This window comes from Lagopus muta, chromosome 4 (assembly GCF_023343835.1).
Source record: "Lagopus muta isolate bLagMut1 chromosome 4, bLagMut1 primary, whole genome shotgun sequence".
NCBI classification, from domain to species: domain Eukaryota; kingdom Metazoa; phylum Chordata; class Aves; order Galliformes; family Phasianidae; genus Lagopus; species Lagopus muta.
In genome coordinates this window covers 23,603,457-23,619,474 of record NC_064436.1, presented here as the reverse complement: position 1 = coordinate 23,619,474, position 16,018 = coordinate 23,603,457, and the positions used below count along the sequence as shown (strand labels likewise).

Genomic DNA, 16,018 nt, shown 5'->3' with positions numbered 1-16,018 from the left:
GGAGGGTCACTAAGATGATCAGAGGGTGGAGCACCTCTCCTATGAAGAAAGGTTGAGGGCACTAGGATTATTTAGCATGGAGAATAGAAGGCTCCAGGAGACCTCATTGTGGCCTTCCAGTACATGAAGGAAACATAAGCAAGAGGGGGGAACAGATGTTTACATCTGTTATCTGGATAGTGACAGGATAATGGGAAATGATTTCAAACTGAGATACGGGAGATGTAGGTTAGATATTAGGAGGAAGTTTTTCATGCAGAGGGTGGTGACACACTGAAACAGGATGCCCAAGGTGGTTGTAGATGCCCCATCCCTGGAGGCATTCAAGGCCAGCCTGAATGTGGCTCTGGGCAGCCTGGTCTGGTGGTTGGCAACCCTGCACATAGCAAGGGGGTTGAAACCAGATGACCATTGTGGTCCTTTTGAACCCAGCCCATTCTATGATTCTATGACTGAACTGACAACCACATTAGGCAGCAAGGCCAGCGGATGTGGGAAACAGGCATGGGAAAATACTCTTTTAAAGAAATTTCATTTATTAACAGAAATTAACATATGAATCTAAAAATATATATTAAAAACTCTAAAACAATAGCAACAATCATGCTTTCAAATCATCATAGTCTGGAAGGAATTCTGCATCTCTTAGTGCCATACATCCATAAAAAATACTGCAACTACGTGCAATTAGAAGTGTTCTCTCCATCATACCAAAGCAAAATCCCTAACAGAGACCTATTCTAAATGGTCTGAATTTTCCATTCTGTGCAGAGCACTTTCTTTGGCTGAGCCACGGCAGGAATCTTGATGTTTCTGAGCTTGGGTGATCGGTCAATTTGCAAGCCAAACTTACAGAAGAAACTATCTGCAGTAGACTGGATAGACTTCCTTCAAACAAGCTTTAAATTATACATTAGCTTTTCATAAATATTTTCACACTTTGAGAGAGAGGGAGATTAACTTTATTTCCATTATTAATTCAATTTCAAGTCTGAATCATTTGTCTCAACGTTTACTTATTTACTGAATTTTTGTACTGAGAGGGCAGACAGGGGAAGCATTCCTACAGCAGGTGAATAAAGGCTGAAGCAACTGACTATAAAAAAAAACAAAACAAATCAGAAACAGATTTGTTTGCCTCTGCAAGCAGTTTGTGCCTCAGCAGAATTACACAGCAGCCTTGCACAGCTGAAAAAACCGAAGCATACAATCTCAGAAATCAGAGGTAAGAAGGAAAGTAGTCTTTATCCCAGAGGAAAAACTTTCTGGGGCTAATGGGGCTAAGTGGGAAAGCAGAGGGCAGTGCTTCAAAACTTGCAGCATGTTCACAGGCATCTTGCTTCTGGTAATTCCTTCTTCAAAACCTTCCACTGCATGTGGAGCTTCAACATGGAAAGCCTGATTTAACCCAGTCCTACTAAAGTAAGTCATTTTTGACTGCTAGATACAAGTTGGTAATGTTTCGCGCACAAATCAGCTACATTTAAAAAACAAACTGTGCATGACAGATACGTTAAAGCACTCAACCATTTATAAACATCCTAGAATTGCCCATCTGTCTGAAAAATACATGAGCTTAATTTGGGAAAACAGCACATTAGAGGTGTCCCCAAAGTTGACTGAATTGTCTGGATAGTGATTTTCTGAGAGGAACAAAATATTCATTTTCAAGCTAATCAAAATTATAATTGTATTTTTGTACAAGAAGATTTGTAACGAGACAATTCAATACATCATTAATGCTCTCTGTGAGACATCCAAGATGCACAGAGCAATGAACAAATACGCATAAGTACACTTTTGATTTTTGATTGCACAAAATAAAAATCTGCATAAAGACATAAAATACTAAGCAAAATAGATGTGTTTGGCAATAGGGCCTTCAATTATGCAAGATAAATTAAATAAATACAGATGATGCTAGAACTGCTCATCATTAGCCAGGAAAGAATCACTGGAAACAAATGCTGTCAAATTATGTATCATGTTATCTCAACAGAAAAGCATTGAGATTAAGTGAATACAAATGAATTCCAGTGCTTTTAATACTCATATATTTTTTTTGGTAGGCAATCTTTCATTTTGTTTTGTTTTGACAGAATTAATGTATATCAGGTCTTTAATGGAAGCTGAAATTATCTTCTGTTTTACTCCGTACATGAAGCAAGGTCAGAATAGCTATTAAAGCTCTTTAAACATTTCTGATTTTGCCAGGGATACCAAATTAATAGGATAGGACAAACCTTTGTTCCTCACATATAAAGCTTTGAAGGCGCTCATTTGCCATAGCCATTACATGATTTCTCTCTCTAGGTCATGTTAAGATTTGAAAATTAAACACTCACTAACAATCCTACACGTACCACTCTGTAGAAGACTTCAGCATTCATTTCAGGAAAATGTATGCAGTTAACAACAAAATCAACACTCTCCTAGCCAATCCCCAGAGAAATTATTAGAAGGTATTATCTATATCCACTATCTGATCCAAAATGCTTTTATAGAATGAAGTTAATACAGCATTTTACTACTGGAAATCTGGGTTTAAAATTTTCTTACAAGCAATAATCATGATTTGATGCCTTGGTCATCTTGTGGTTTTGCTTACAAAGCAAATTATTCTGTTTCTTGTATGTATGTACAGTTTAGTGCTAGTGAATGAAAATAACTGCTCATTTCTAACATCAGTAATATATTTCAAATAACATCAGTGAAATAGCAAATAGACAAAAAATTCACACACACAAAAAGACATTCTAAACATTTACAAAGAGGTAAAAGAATGTGATAGGTTTCCTGAGTTATTTTCTTTGAAATGCATAAACTGTAACTTATGATATGCATGACAGTATTGTTACTCTTCTGCTTGGTGATTATAAGCCTACTTGAAAGCCTGCGTTCAGGGAAGGATAAGAGATGTTTTCAAGGTCTACCTAGGTGAACTCAAATATCTCAATTAAGACAGCCATGAGTATAAAAAACTACAAACTTCAGAAAGACCAATGGGGTGCTAATTCAAAAGCTTGTCACGCCTTATTAAACTGCTTTTAATTTTGAAAACTGAAAGCTGCTGGTCCTTTCTCTGTACAATGAAAAGATGAGTTATTTGAAGTACGGAGAACATTGAAACTTCAACAGACACGGAAATAAACAGAAGAACAAACAAAAACAAAAATTAGATTTCTAATTAAAGAAAGCTGCTAAATACCAGAGAACTAATGTTTGGCAAGAATGTTCCAGCTGGATACTAGCAAAAAACCTCGCTATAAGTTTATCAAAACAGCTCTATGTACAATCTAAAGTCTGTACTCCTGACGACTAATAAGAAGTCATACCCACAACTTACATGGACTACAGATGAGAGCTCCAAAGCAATGGGTATCAATTACTATCCCATGCCATTTGATTAAAGAATTTCATGCTGAATGCTGCTTTATTAAAGAGATGCATCATCCAAAGATGTGAAAGTTAATTAACATCTCCACTGCACTACTAATTGAAGCTGTGAACGTAATACCTCTGGAGTACTAGCTAAGCACTCGCTGGATGACCTCTTGACTCCCAAGATCTCTTATTCGTAACAAAAACTTTACTTTTTTTAAATAATAAAAAGATTCTCTAGATACTCAAAGAGAGGAAGGAATGCAGGGAAGTGCAGAAGGACTATACATTTTTTCAATTTTCCAGCTACCAATATGCATCTTTACCATAGATCATTAGCTCTCATAGCTGAAGAAGGTAAACTGTAAGCTAATTGTTCAAGGCTCTTGTCAAATTGTTTTATGTATTATGATAATACAATGCTATTTTGAGAGGAAAGCAAACAGCTGATGTATCAGAGAAAATGCGATGTAGAAACAAACATATACTCAAGTTTAGAAATTTTCTTTGCTCTTTATGAGAAAAAATCTATTTCACATAAAGAATACTTAAGTAATTCAATTTCAACCATAAATAAACTTTTTGAAACATCAAAGTTGAGAAGCATAACAGAAAAACAAAGTGAATTAACACAAAATTCATTTAGTTTACTATGTGAATAAACATGCTTCTCATATTTCAAGATCACCCAAAGTGAACATGGTGATGCCTTTCAGTATCTTCTTTCTAGTCTTGGTCGTGCTATGTGATGGTTGAGCTTAATGACCATAAGGGTCTTTTCCAACCTAAATGATTCTCTCACAGATACCTAGAGAATTATACTCCATACAACGATGGCATAAACATTTTTAGGATCTGACACGCACAAGATCCAGCTTTGCCAAAGCACAAGCTGCCCATCTGCATCACCTTGCCAGTGTTCTAAAAATTCCTTGCATACTCACAATTGAAAAGAATGCATCCTATAGTCACCAGAATGATGCACACCCAGAAAACATTTCACAGGGTGAAGGAATAGGCCCAGAAAGATTCATCAGTACAAAGCTAATTGAACCACAGCCTCTGTACTCTGACTCAAGTAAATGAGAACACTCATTTATTTAAACAATTCAAGGAACTATGTGGAAAAATAAGAAATTTACTTTCAGATAGAAACAAGAACTCCAGTCATGCAACATTAATAACTGATTTGCGCCCAAGTGGGAGCAGTGATGAAGCATACAGGCACTGCTAACTTTGTCCTAAAGCAGACACATTTACAGTCAATTTGGTGCAGGCAAAGTGTACAGTCTCAGTTATTTGAAGCTCTTCTCACCTCTCCTTCTCTCACAACATGACAATGTCCTTTCACTACAGCAAACAGAACATTTTGAGATACAGTACAGAAACTTTTCAGATCACCATTATTCTTCTGAGCTGAACTCTCACCCTCAGGGTAACCATTTCCTTCTCCACGGGTGCAGCAATTTTGCCAAGTCACAATGCCTTCAGCAATAAACATGCTATTCAAGGTACATTCAGTAGCTGAAGGCAAAAAGCCTGTAATCCACAATTTTGGAATAAAAAGCCACAGCAGAAATTGTAATAGCAAATAATCAAGATTGAGGAAGGAGGGACAGCGAAGCATAAAAGCCTGGTATTACAATGTCAAATTGGTTTATTCACTTATGTTCTGAGTGAATGTATTCTTTCAAGTTGTTTTTGCTACACTCACAATACAAACTTACTCTTTTTCAACTGGAAGCAAGTCCAAGTAGCAGTTACATCTTTAATAAAATTTAAATAAAATTTGTGAATACATTATAGAAGAAACAAAAGATGTTTTCAATATAGCAAGCACAAAATGTAAATCCTAACTTTAGTATATGTTAACATTAAGACTGTCATTACTTTGAAGATTTGCTCAATTAAACTCCTACAGAAGTTTCCTTACATTGCCAGCAATAACAGCAGTCCAGCCAGTGTTGCTGGAATTGCTCCAAGTTCTTGGATGTTGCTTTAATCAGCAGTTAGGCCTTTGCAAGTTCTTGAAGCTGTAGAAAACATTTTCTTTATCTTCATAAAATTCTGAGGCTGGTACAACAGGTTGTTACAGCTGGTAAGGTTAAGTGTTGCAAGTATTCAGCTATAAACCTAATAGGGATACAGGCTCATAACTGCTTTCTCACATAGCATCTCTGTGTCTTACACCTTCTACCACAAACACCCGCCAACACTATGGCTAATGAGAAAACACTTCACTTGACAGGGGGTTTCAAGACACCAGCTATAAATGTTAGCTCTCTAGTTTACAGCTTTCAAATACCTACAGAGTCAGCATCTGTTTGGGATGATTTTTGGATGACAGATCCTCTTGCAAGTTCTTTTTGCAGATAATACGTCTTCTGCAAGAACTACAGTGTAATTGATAGGGTCACCAAGCATCTTACTACTCACAGCTCATTATTCCATCTCAGGTAAAGAGGCAAAAGATGCTTTGATCTAACATGCAGCACTTGCTCTTGTACTCAGCAATGTCCCTTCTGTCCAGGATGTGCCACAGGGATAGACACTTCAAGAAGATGATAAACACAGTACTCTTGTTTGGCAAGGTGCATCTGGACAGTTAATCCACCACACAAGACCCAGATCAAGTTGCAAGAACATGCTTTGCAAGATCACTTCTATGCTTTCCAGTCTCCAGTCACGTTAAGCAGGGCAGGATCTGGCCCAGCTCTTTTTGGTAACTTAAACATAATTCACTTGGGAATGTCTTCTGACACATCTGTACTTTGTATCTGCTTTGAAGGTGGTTTCAAAAGCTTAATTGTTGTTCTTATTTACAGTTTTAACAGGGTCTCGCAGTTCACTCCTCAGGAAAAAAAACAGAAAATGGCTATTTCAAAATTGCATCAGGCACCAAGCTTTATCCAAGGACTTATAACTTTATTTTCTTATTACCTGGTTTCTTTTTTTTTTAATTAACAAAGTTTAGTTGCTTCCTTGAGCAAGACTTTTAACATTATACTTGGATTTTATTGTTGGTATGGGCAATACTATTCCTATCTCTCAACAATCTTGAGAAAGAGACGACATAGCAGTGAAGCAGATGACGCAATTCCTCATGCATTTTGGTACAGTAAGTGTGCTTCAAATTCAACATTCATTGCTCAGTTTTATTTTTACTCAGCTGGTCCAAAATGAAGCAGATCTCTCCAGTCTGTACAAAGTAACTAGCATTCTCCAGAGAACTGTTATATATTGAAGGCAGCTTGACTTAAGTGCATTGTTTGTAAATATTGATGTACACATATTGTAGCACTAATTGTTTCCATCTGTAATCCCAGAATAGAATTAGCCATAATTGTTCAGCTGAATTATTTCAGTTTAGTATTCAGTTAGTCAAGGTGACACAATTCTGTGCGCTTTTATCTCATTTCTTTCTATTTTGTGTTTGTTATTTTTAAACCTCATCACTTGTTACTATCCCACTGTACAGCAGATAGTTGCTGAAGTTTTTTTCCTATCATATAACTTCCAACCATGGGATGTCACATAGGTAGCAGGATCTGCAGTGTAAATGAAACTTGCTGCATTAGAAAAATATTATATTGTTCTGGAGTTATTCTCACTGCACTTTATGCTTTCTACACTGTTTAAAAGAGTTCCAACAGGAATGAGACTTATTCAGATAATTCTCCTTGCGATTTTACAGGCATCAAGAAACATCCTCAGATACAAAATAAACACAGCTTGTTTCAAAGAAAACATCTGCCTTGTAACACTCTCTTCTACATCTTCTGAACTGTACTATACCTGAGTCATACGATACTGATCTCAAATTAGGCCAAGTCAAAATCATACATCAATAGGCTCTTTTCTGATGGATTTTTATGATGCATGACATGATTTCACACAGATGATCAAACTGGCATCCACTCTGAAATGCAGCCTAGTTTCAAAAGCACACTATTTCTTCTCCTCAGCTCAGTAACCACTAGGTACTCATTTGCCCAGGATTCAGTATTCATGTAGAATCCTCTTTTTTTTTTTTTTTTTGGTGTGTGTGTGTGTGTGTGTGTACTAATACCTGTAAAAGCATGGATGGTCCTCCTTCCACCTTTCCACTCCCACCATGTCTAGAGACAGTCTCGGATTGCATCCTAGTGCTTTTTCATTAACACTTAATTTCCCATTCCTTATCCTTCTGCGTCTTCAGGAAATGTCAGTGAATTCTGTCCACATGATCTCTCAGATGCTTTTATACTGACATTGCTGGAAGCACTCTGTTTGGCAACCTGCTCTCTATACGCTTTTATGGAAAAAGCTAATCACCTTTCTCCAAGATGGGCAGACACTCAAGTTCAAAAGCATTGAGTCTGGTATAGGAAGGTGGAGAATTATAAATATGTATGTCACTCCCAAAGTAATGCCTCCTACTTATTTCCATGAAAAGTACAATAGATACAAAGAGCACAATAACGGTTTGACAAAACAAAATCTCAGCTAAAAACCAGTGCTTTTCAAGCTGTCACCACCATTATCTATGCATTTTCACTAGCAATGAACAGGTGCCTGCACATTGCCCTCCAAAAAGTCTCTATGGCCATCTGGAGTGTGGCTTGTCTTCCACATCACTGTCACCACTGCTGAAAATCACCACTCACCAGCACACTGATGCAAAATACTTAGTTAATTTTCAAAGACGAGCACCTTGATACTCCAGACAGATAAGAATAGGCTCCTTTATGTAGACATTGTGAGGAGATGCCAAAGTGCAAAGAGGAAACTTGCATACCTCAACATCAGTTCCATACAAGGGAAATTGAAGGACCTCTTGCAAGAATCCACTGAATGACAGGTGCAAGTGTCAGTCAGGTGCAAGGTTAGATTTAATATTTATGACAATAGGCTTCATGGAAATTCTACGAAAATTCAAGTCTTAAATGTATACAATTTGGGTGATTTAGCTCTAGAGAGTACATGCTTTGTGGAGAGATCCCCATGTACACAGCACTGTAATAAACCAGAGTTGGCCTTCTAAACTATTATTTGGTTTAGGGAGCTTTCTTAGTTACGATCTTTGGTAAAACAGTGGTTCTCACATCCACTGTTTGGTCTTCATAAACATTCAGCAAGCACTGATGAATGTCAATGGGTGCCATTTTTCCTGAATGGAGGAATTCAATGACATACCTTTGCTTCATACATGCTTCCATGTCAGACACCATTTTGTCAGACTGCCCTCTCTGACTCTGTGGGCCAAAGGCATTGCTTTTCAAGCAACTTTATTAGAGAAATTTAGAAAGAAGAAAATTAATTGCACATTATTTCAAAGAGCTCCAGCTTAAAGAAAAATATACTGGGCAGTTATATACCACTTTGAAAATCAGGCTCCTAAACTCAAGGAAAGGAACAGACTAGAAAGCATTTTCTTTTAGAGAAGGTTGATTTCCTACCCCATTTTAAAAACATTTTGTATTTTGACACCAGTGGCAATTTTTGGAGCAGTGCTCTCACTATCTTGAGAATCATTGGAAAGCTCTGCTGGGATAATCATTCAGTAATAGACCTTCCCCTTTCGTTTGATCAGAAAAGTTTTATTTGCCCATAATCTGAAGCCAAGCATCGATAAACGGGAATCACAAGTGATATGTTACATAAACTAGTCATCCAGAGTTAAAATACAGGGTATTTCATCTTCACGCAACAAAACACAACTTGCCACTTAGGAAATACATGCTATCCAACATCCTGAGCTGCTTTGCTTCCAGCACATACTCTTTACCCTATCAATATACAACAACATTCAGTTAAAGAAGTACAGATTAAAATACAAAAAAACAGGATCAGACAACCTCTATAAAGGCCAGAAAGGCTTTGTCAGGCTATTATGATAACTGGGTAATTAGGGTAGATCAGATCTTTCTCCTTGTTCACACAAAATAGGGAGCATTTCTAGCATTTAAATCCACCAGCCAAGTAAATCAGGCCCTGATCAATCAATGTATCTGGTTGTTTTTTCCAGCTGACCTACACATTATTAATCTGGGTTATTCACAGAACAGAGATCTGGCATAAAGCCTATGCTATATGATATAGGACATTATGGCACTCCAAGCATGAAACGAGCAGCAGTGCAGAAAACAGAACTAAGCAAACGGACAGAGCCTTGAGAACATAACAGATGACAAAATGAGAAGGGACCAGCTTATCAACATAAATTAATATTTCCCAGTGAGCTATACTTCACCAAAATACAAGTTCACTGACAGTGACAGAAACTAGTTCTTTCCTGCAAGAAGGTGCTGACCAGTAAGTCTGTAATCTTTCTTCCTTCCTCCCCCATTAGAAGAATATATATATTTTTTAAGTTAATAAACTTTAATAATTATTACTGGTAATAAATTCACTGTTGGTGGTGGCACTATATTTATCTTACAATAGCTCTCTCGCTGGTGTAACTCCTATGAGGATAAAGTATCAGCAACAAGAATTAAAAAGTGCTTGGTTAAGTCAGTTTTACGTGCACAGGCACAAACTTTTATTAGCAGCTCTCAGGGCTGACTAAAACACAAAAGGTATAAAAACCAATGTGCAAAGCTATCTGCAAAGATGTTGGCAACCTACAGCACTTGTTGAACACATTAACAGAATCAAAGAACAATAGAATAGAATCAAAGAACAATAGAATGGCTTGGGTTGGAAGGGACTCCGAGAGTTGTCAAGTTCTAACCCACCTGCCACAGGCAGAAGTTAATGATGCAAACCTATCTGGTCACAGAGTTTTGAAAAATGTATTAGAGTTTTTAGGATTCCTTTGTGAATGCAAACTGTTCTGTAACTGAATAATTGAAAGCTAGCTTCCTGTTCAGTTTTATCTTTCATCCAAAAACTCTTGCCCAAATTCAGCTCTTTGCCACTGTTACAGCTATCCGGCCACCATACAGCAACTTCGGAGCTAACAACAGCAACAACTCCTCTCCCTCCAGATACACAACTTACCTGCATGCCAACCCCCTTCTTCTCTAAACAAGTCACCTCATACACAGCAAAAAAAAGCCATTCCAGGAAAACAAAACAAAGCGAAACAATAAAACAACACAAAACCTTTCTACGTGGCTTACTGTCCCAAAAGCCAGGCTAACGAGAGGGATGTGCACACAAAACCACTGCAGAGACATCTCACAGATTCCACATCAACAAAGAGTTGTTCATTTTCCATGTCATGCAATACTTAGAAAAATTAATAGGACTTTAATTTAGATGTGGTTTGAAATATACGACTTGCAAGCATGAATCAGATATTAGAATCATTTGCAAACCCAAATCCATCACAGAGTTAGAAATACTCAGCATACTTTAACCATGCAAATGTGCATGCTAAATAACAATTAATTACTATTAATAATGAAGCAATATTAACAGCCCTCTGTGGAAAAGCTGTTGCACTTGAACCTAGAGCTGAGATATGAAAATTCAGTGGAAGTCTCTAATGAAGAGTGGACTGCCAAGTCAACTGGAAAAAGTAAAATCATTCTCAGATGTCAGTCAGAAAACAGCTCACACAGTTCTCTTACCAAGAGCTTTCCGAGGCAGATTAAGTCTAATACTCCCCTACCTTCCACAGAGCATCCATGAATGTCAAAGTACTCCTGTAAACTCATGGATTGAGTTTCCTTCACTGTCTCCAGTACATAATTTGTTCATTAAATGCAAATTAAAAAAAAAAAAAAAAATTACCCACATAAACAAAAAAAACCACCGCCCTTTTGTTGTAATAAAGTTCTTCCCTCCACATTCCTTTAGTATTTAAGTAAATGAACTCTCTAAAAATCATATGAAGGTATTTTCCAAAATTTAAATCTACGTTTCCTTCTGTCTGCCAAGACATTTTAAAAATCATGTTGTTTTTTTTATGTTGTCTATTTTTGTGACAGTGCAGCACGTTTTCAAACTTTATAACATTTGCTTACTTCCCCATTCCTATTACCTAGTCTCTAATCTGCATTACGTAGTCATTTGAAACGATGCAGCTCTCCTTTCACTTTCAACTAGCTATCATAATCATAATTTATGGTGAATATTATGTGTGAGCTATCTAAAGTTTTTTTACTTTGATCACAACAGACAAAGTAACGAATATGAATAAAATGAAGGCAGAAGTAATTCTGCCAACAAATCAGCAAACTGCTGGGTACCTGGCTATGCACTGTAACATTTTCATCATCCGTTATCAAAAGATCTTTATGCGCATACCCATATTTATATTTGCATTAGTTAAGAAAATAAAAAGCTACAATGTTTTTATCTTTAACACCCCTTTAAAGTTCCTACTCTTTCTCATCTACTCAAGTTCTAACAAGGACTGTCTCTTGGTAACAATTTCTTCTTAAACTGTTGTGAAAAGGGTAAGTTTGTTTAGTAGAAAACCCCAGAGAAAAACACAGACTTTTAAATCTCTACAATTAAAATAACAGCACTACTGGAAAACCTCATTCTCACTTCCAACTATCTACAAAGTATGTTTAGGTTCCTGGTACAAAACTCTTTAAAATACCAAGCTTTAAAACAAGTATAAATCATAAGTGATAATTAAGTGATAACGCATACGCTACAACTCATTTCGTAAAAGCAAGTGGTAGCATTTTGACATAAAGTCTCAGTAAGGTATTACAAAATTGGATACAGATTTATCACCATACCATTTCAACACTGCACTTTGCTTGCTATGCTTCCACATGTTTGTACAGCAATTGAACATGACATATTTCATCAATAGGAAAAAGAATAGCAGCACATTAGGAAGTTATTCAAACACTTTTTAAAAAGATTGTGTTATGAACTGGAATTAGAGAGTTGGGAAGGTGTATCAGACTTTTTTCAACACAAAACATCTGTACTATGTGTCTTCATAAGGTTAAAAAAAAGCACAAGAACCCTTTGATATGGCCTCATTTAAGACACAGTTTAAGTTGTACCAAATACAAGAAATAAACATAGTAAAGATACCAAAATGATTCTATGTATCTTGAAGTTCAAAGTTTTTTGATTCAGATAGTTGAAACATTAGTGCATTTTCCTTGCACGTTAAAAAAACTTCCCAAAACACAACTATGCTAACAACTCTGCTCAAACTCAAAATTGGCAACCATTCAAGAATATATTTCTAATGTGCGTTTTAGTAATAGCAACAACAAGAGTTGAGCAAAGTTTCTCCTCACAGCACAATAGTTCCAGGCCTAACTCCATTCAAACCTTCTTAATAGGTTTCTTTCAGACTTTCAAACCAGACACTATGACAGGCAATTCCATGCTGTATAAATCATTTCTAATTGAAAACTGTTCCACTGAGAAGATAAGCTCATACAACCTGAAATGAGGAAGACTTAAAAGATTTCTTTAATTTTTATAGGAATTGATATTATAGAGATATAATATCTATATATGAAAAGAGATAGAAAATTCCTGATCAATAGCATTAATACTTGTTCTAGTAACTGGGAAGTAGAAGCTTTCTAAAATACACATTTTAAAGCATATAACAGTCAGTAAGACCTGCCTTAGAGAAATGCTACAGTATTACCATAAGGAGCAAGAATAGACTTAATAGCTACTCTCTCAGAATCAGAAATGTCATAGAGCCAACTTGAAGACCTCCCTGCAAGTTATTTCCCTGCTATAAACTTCATCTTGTTTACTGAGGGGCTTCTTATAGTAACAAGTCAGAAATCTGTTGCTATGAAGCTCCTAGCTGAGACAAACCTTTCAGATCAGCACAGAGCACGGTTTGTTCTCCTTTGCTATGTATCAGTCTATTCAGAACAAGGCTCACATACACATTAGAAACTGATGTTTCAGTAGAAAACAACCCCCCAAAAAATCAAAACCAAACAGAATAACAAGTCAAAGCACTTCATGATTAATGTAAAAAAAAAAAAAATTAAATAAATAAACAATACATGAATTTGAAGAAATAAATTACTTCCAAATTCTATAACATAGTCATGTATGACTTTTACTTAAGAAACCGTTGAATTTCATACACAGAACTTTACACCATCCCATTCTTGTACTGCATTCAAGTAATGATGTCTACATTCATTAGATGATGCAATTTTTCCTTAATTTTGCCACACAGAGATGCCATGAGCTTTGATTAACAATTTGGAAACAATTTTTTACATTCTAATCAAAACTGTCTCATTTCTCTGTATGATACTTTGTACCAAAATATGAAGCTTACTAACTCAGTGAAATTACAGGATTGGAGTCTAATGAATTACATCCAAACTGGCTAAAGTTAAAGGTTTTCTGAGTGAAAACCAAGATTAAGGAAAAAAAAAAGGTTCAAACCCTAATAATTCACAGTATTTCAGAAAGAATTTATTCAAAATACCATATCAATAAAGATGAATGAACAGTCAATCTCTTTTCACCATTGAGGCAAAAAAAGCAAGATTATATCAAATTAAAAACAAGTTGTTCCCCCCCCCATAGGAACATCACACATTAGTTCAGGAAAGCACTTCAGCAATTATTTTTTCCTCAGTTTTTCCTTAAACTTTCATTTCAACAGGAACCACGTTTCATAAAAAATTTCCAAACAAAACCATTTGGGCCTTACCTCTGTCACTGAAGTCGTCCACAAGAATGATTTCTGCAATCAGGCTGTCTGGAGTGCGGTTGATAATACTGTGTATTGTTCGCAAGAGGGAAGTCCAGCCTTCATTATGAAATGGGATAATTATGCTGGTATTTGGTAGCTTTTCCAAGTACACCTTGTGCTTACAGCTAGAGAGAGAGAAGAAAACAGTTGTGTAAGCGCATAGAAAAGTCTGCCTTGGCATTTACTGCCAACAATTTTGGCCTCTCAGCTGACATATTCACAACACAAATTAACAGTATCCACAAGTACAAATCCAGCTTCCCATCTAGATATCCAAAACAATCCTAAAAGCTGTGCATATAGCAGCAGCAACACATTCTGAAGGTGCTAACTGACAAAAATAGCAAAATGTAAACTACACTGACATCTTAACTGAACAGTATCTAACTTAGTAACAGTGCTTAAACTTATGTTTTCAATAGTAACTAGTTTTCGTGTGTATATGCAAAGAATCCCCTTATTCTTGAAAGGCAAATAATGGTCTTGCAATTCAGTTTCTCCTAATATCTGAAGAACGCTTCAAGAATAATGCTTAGTAACTGAAATGGATAAATCATTATCTTTTGCATTAAAAAAAAAAAAAAGAAAAGAAGGAGGAAAGGGACACGTTCTACCAACAGCACGGCACTGCACTGTCAGACACATCCAATGTGAACAATGAAACTGAATGATTACTCCTTCTCCAAGAAAAAATTACACTCTGACCAAGGTATCCATACAAACACACACAAACTGCTTTGTGATAAAATGACAACAAAAAGCGGACAAAACCTTTGACTTCCCACTTACAAGTACAAACATCAATGTTTTTTAGAAAAAATAACTTCATACCAAATATTGCAATAGGTTATAATGTTGATTTACATATATTTGCAGCCAGTTTGGCATTTCTAGTTTACAAGTGTTACTTGAAAATCATTATTTAAATGTTTTCCTAAAAATAATATTGAAATTTGTCAGCCATTTCTTCCTAGACCATGGAAACAATGAAATTAATGACTATCCATTTGCATAAATAACTTAATGGAAATATTTCAGTAAGCAATTTGCTGGGAGAACATACACACACACTGCAAAAAGTACAGCTATTCTGCAAGAGCATGTAAAAATTCTTCTACTTAGCTGTAGGATGGAGTAAAACAAAGGGAACCAATTACATATACCGGAGTCAGCTGACAAATCAAGAAAACCACTGATCAAAGCCAACCACTACTGTTAATATCGGATTAACACACATACATCTTATGCTTTTCCAGAAAGCAAGATTTTCCCTGCAGTATTTTTAGCTCCCACTAGGTAGGTTTCTAAAATTCAAAAGTTCATCATCTCATTTGGAGGAGAAAAAACAACCAAAAACAAACCCACAACAATGAATACTCAAACCCCAGAATGCTTTTTCTTTCTAAAAAATATGTTCTTGCTAAAGGGGAACCGAATCCTTAGCTACCTTGCAAATCATAACACTTGCACACATGTATTCTGGTCACCAGCCTCAACTTGAATGTGTTGCAATTTTCAATGCATACACAGTGCTAAGTGTTTTTCCAACTTAAGTGACAGGATAGCGAAAGTCAGTGTGTTCTTTGGATATGCTTAAATGTGGGATACTAGGAAATCCAAAAAGGAAATCATAAGATCAACTTCAAAAAAGGATGGTAGATTTAAAAAGGCAGGCAGTTCAGCCAGCCAGTTTCAATCAAATCAAGATTTGCTCGAAGAAGTAATTCAATACAGAAAAGTTTATTAACATAGTTGATGTCAATCAACATTACTTAATACTCTCTCTTTCATGAACAGATCACACAGGCAAATGTATTAATTGAGAGCTCCAGTGTCACATCACTGTCTGATTAAAAAATTAAAAAGACAAAAATCAGTGTGGATTGAATAAAAATTGATTGCTAGATCTTCCAATTTTTTATTTTTATTTTTGTTGGGAAGGTATTTGCTATTTTTAGCTGGGTTCCACTGGGATCAGTTTTTGCCCTG

General features: G+C 36.1%; 1 protein-coding gene across 8 annotated transcripts in view; it reads right to left on the bottom strand.

The window, feature by feature from the left end:
• The window catches only part of GALNTL6 (polypeptide N-acetylgalactosaminyltransferase like 6), a 487,138-nt gene that overhangs the window by 287,692 nt on the left and 183,428 nt on the right, over positions 1-16,018 (bottom strand). For all 8 annotated transcript variants that reach the window (XM_048943578.1, XM_048943577.1, XM_048943579.1 and 5 more), the window contains one exon: positions 13,988-14,154. In XM_048943578.1, coding sequence (XP_048799535.1) covers positions 13,988-14,154 — 167 coding nt within the window. The remainder of the gene's footprint in view (positions 1-13,987; positions 14,155-16,018) is intronic.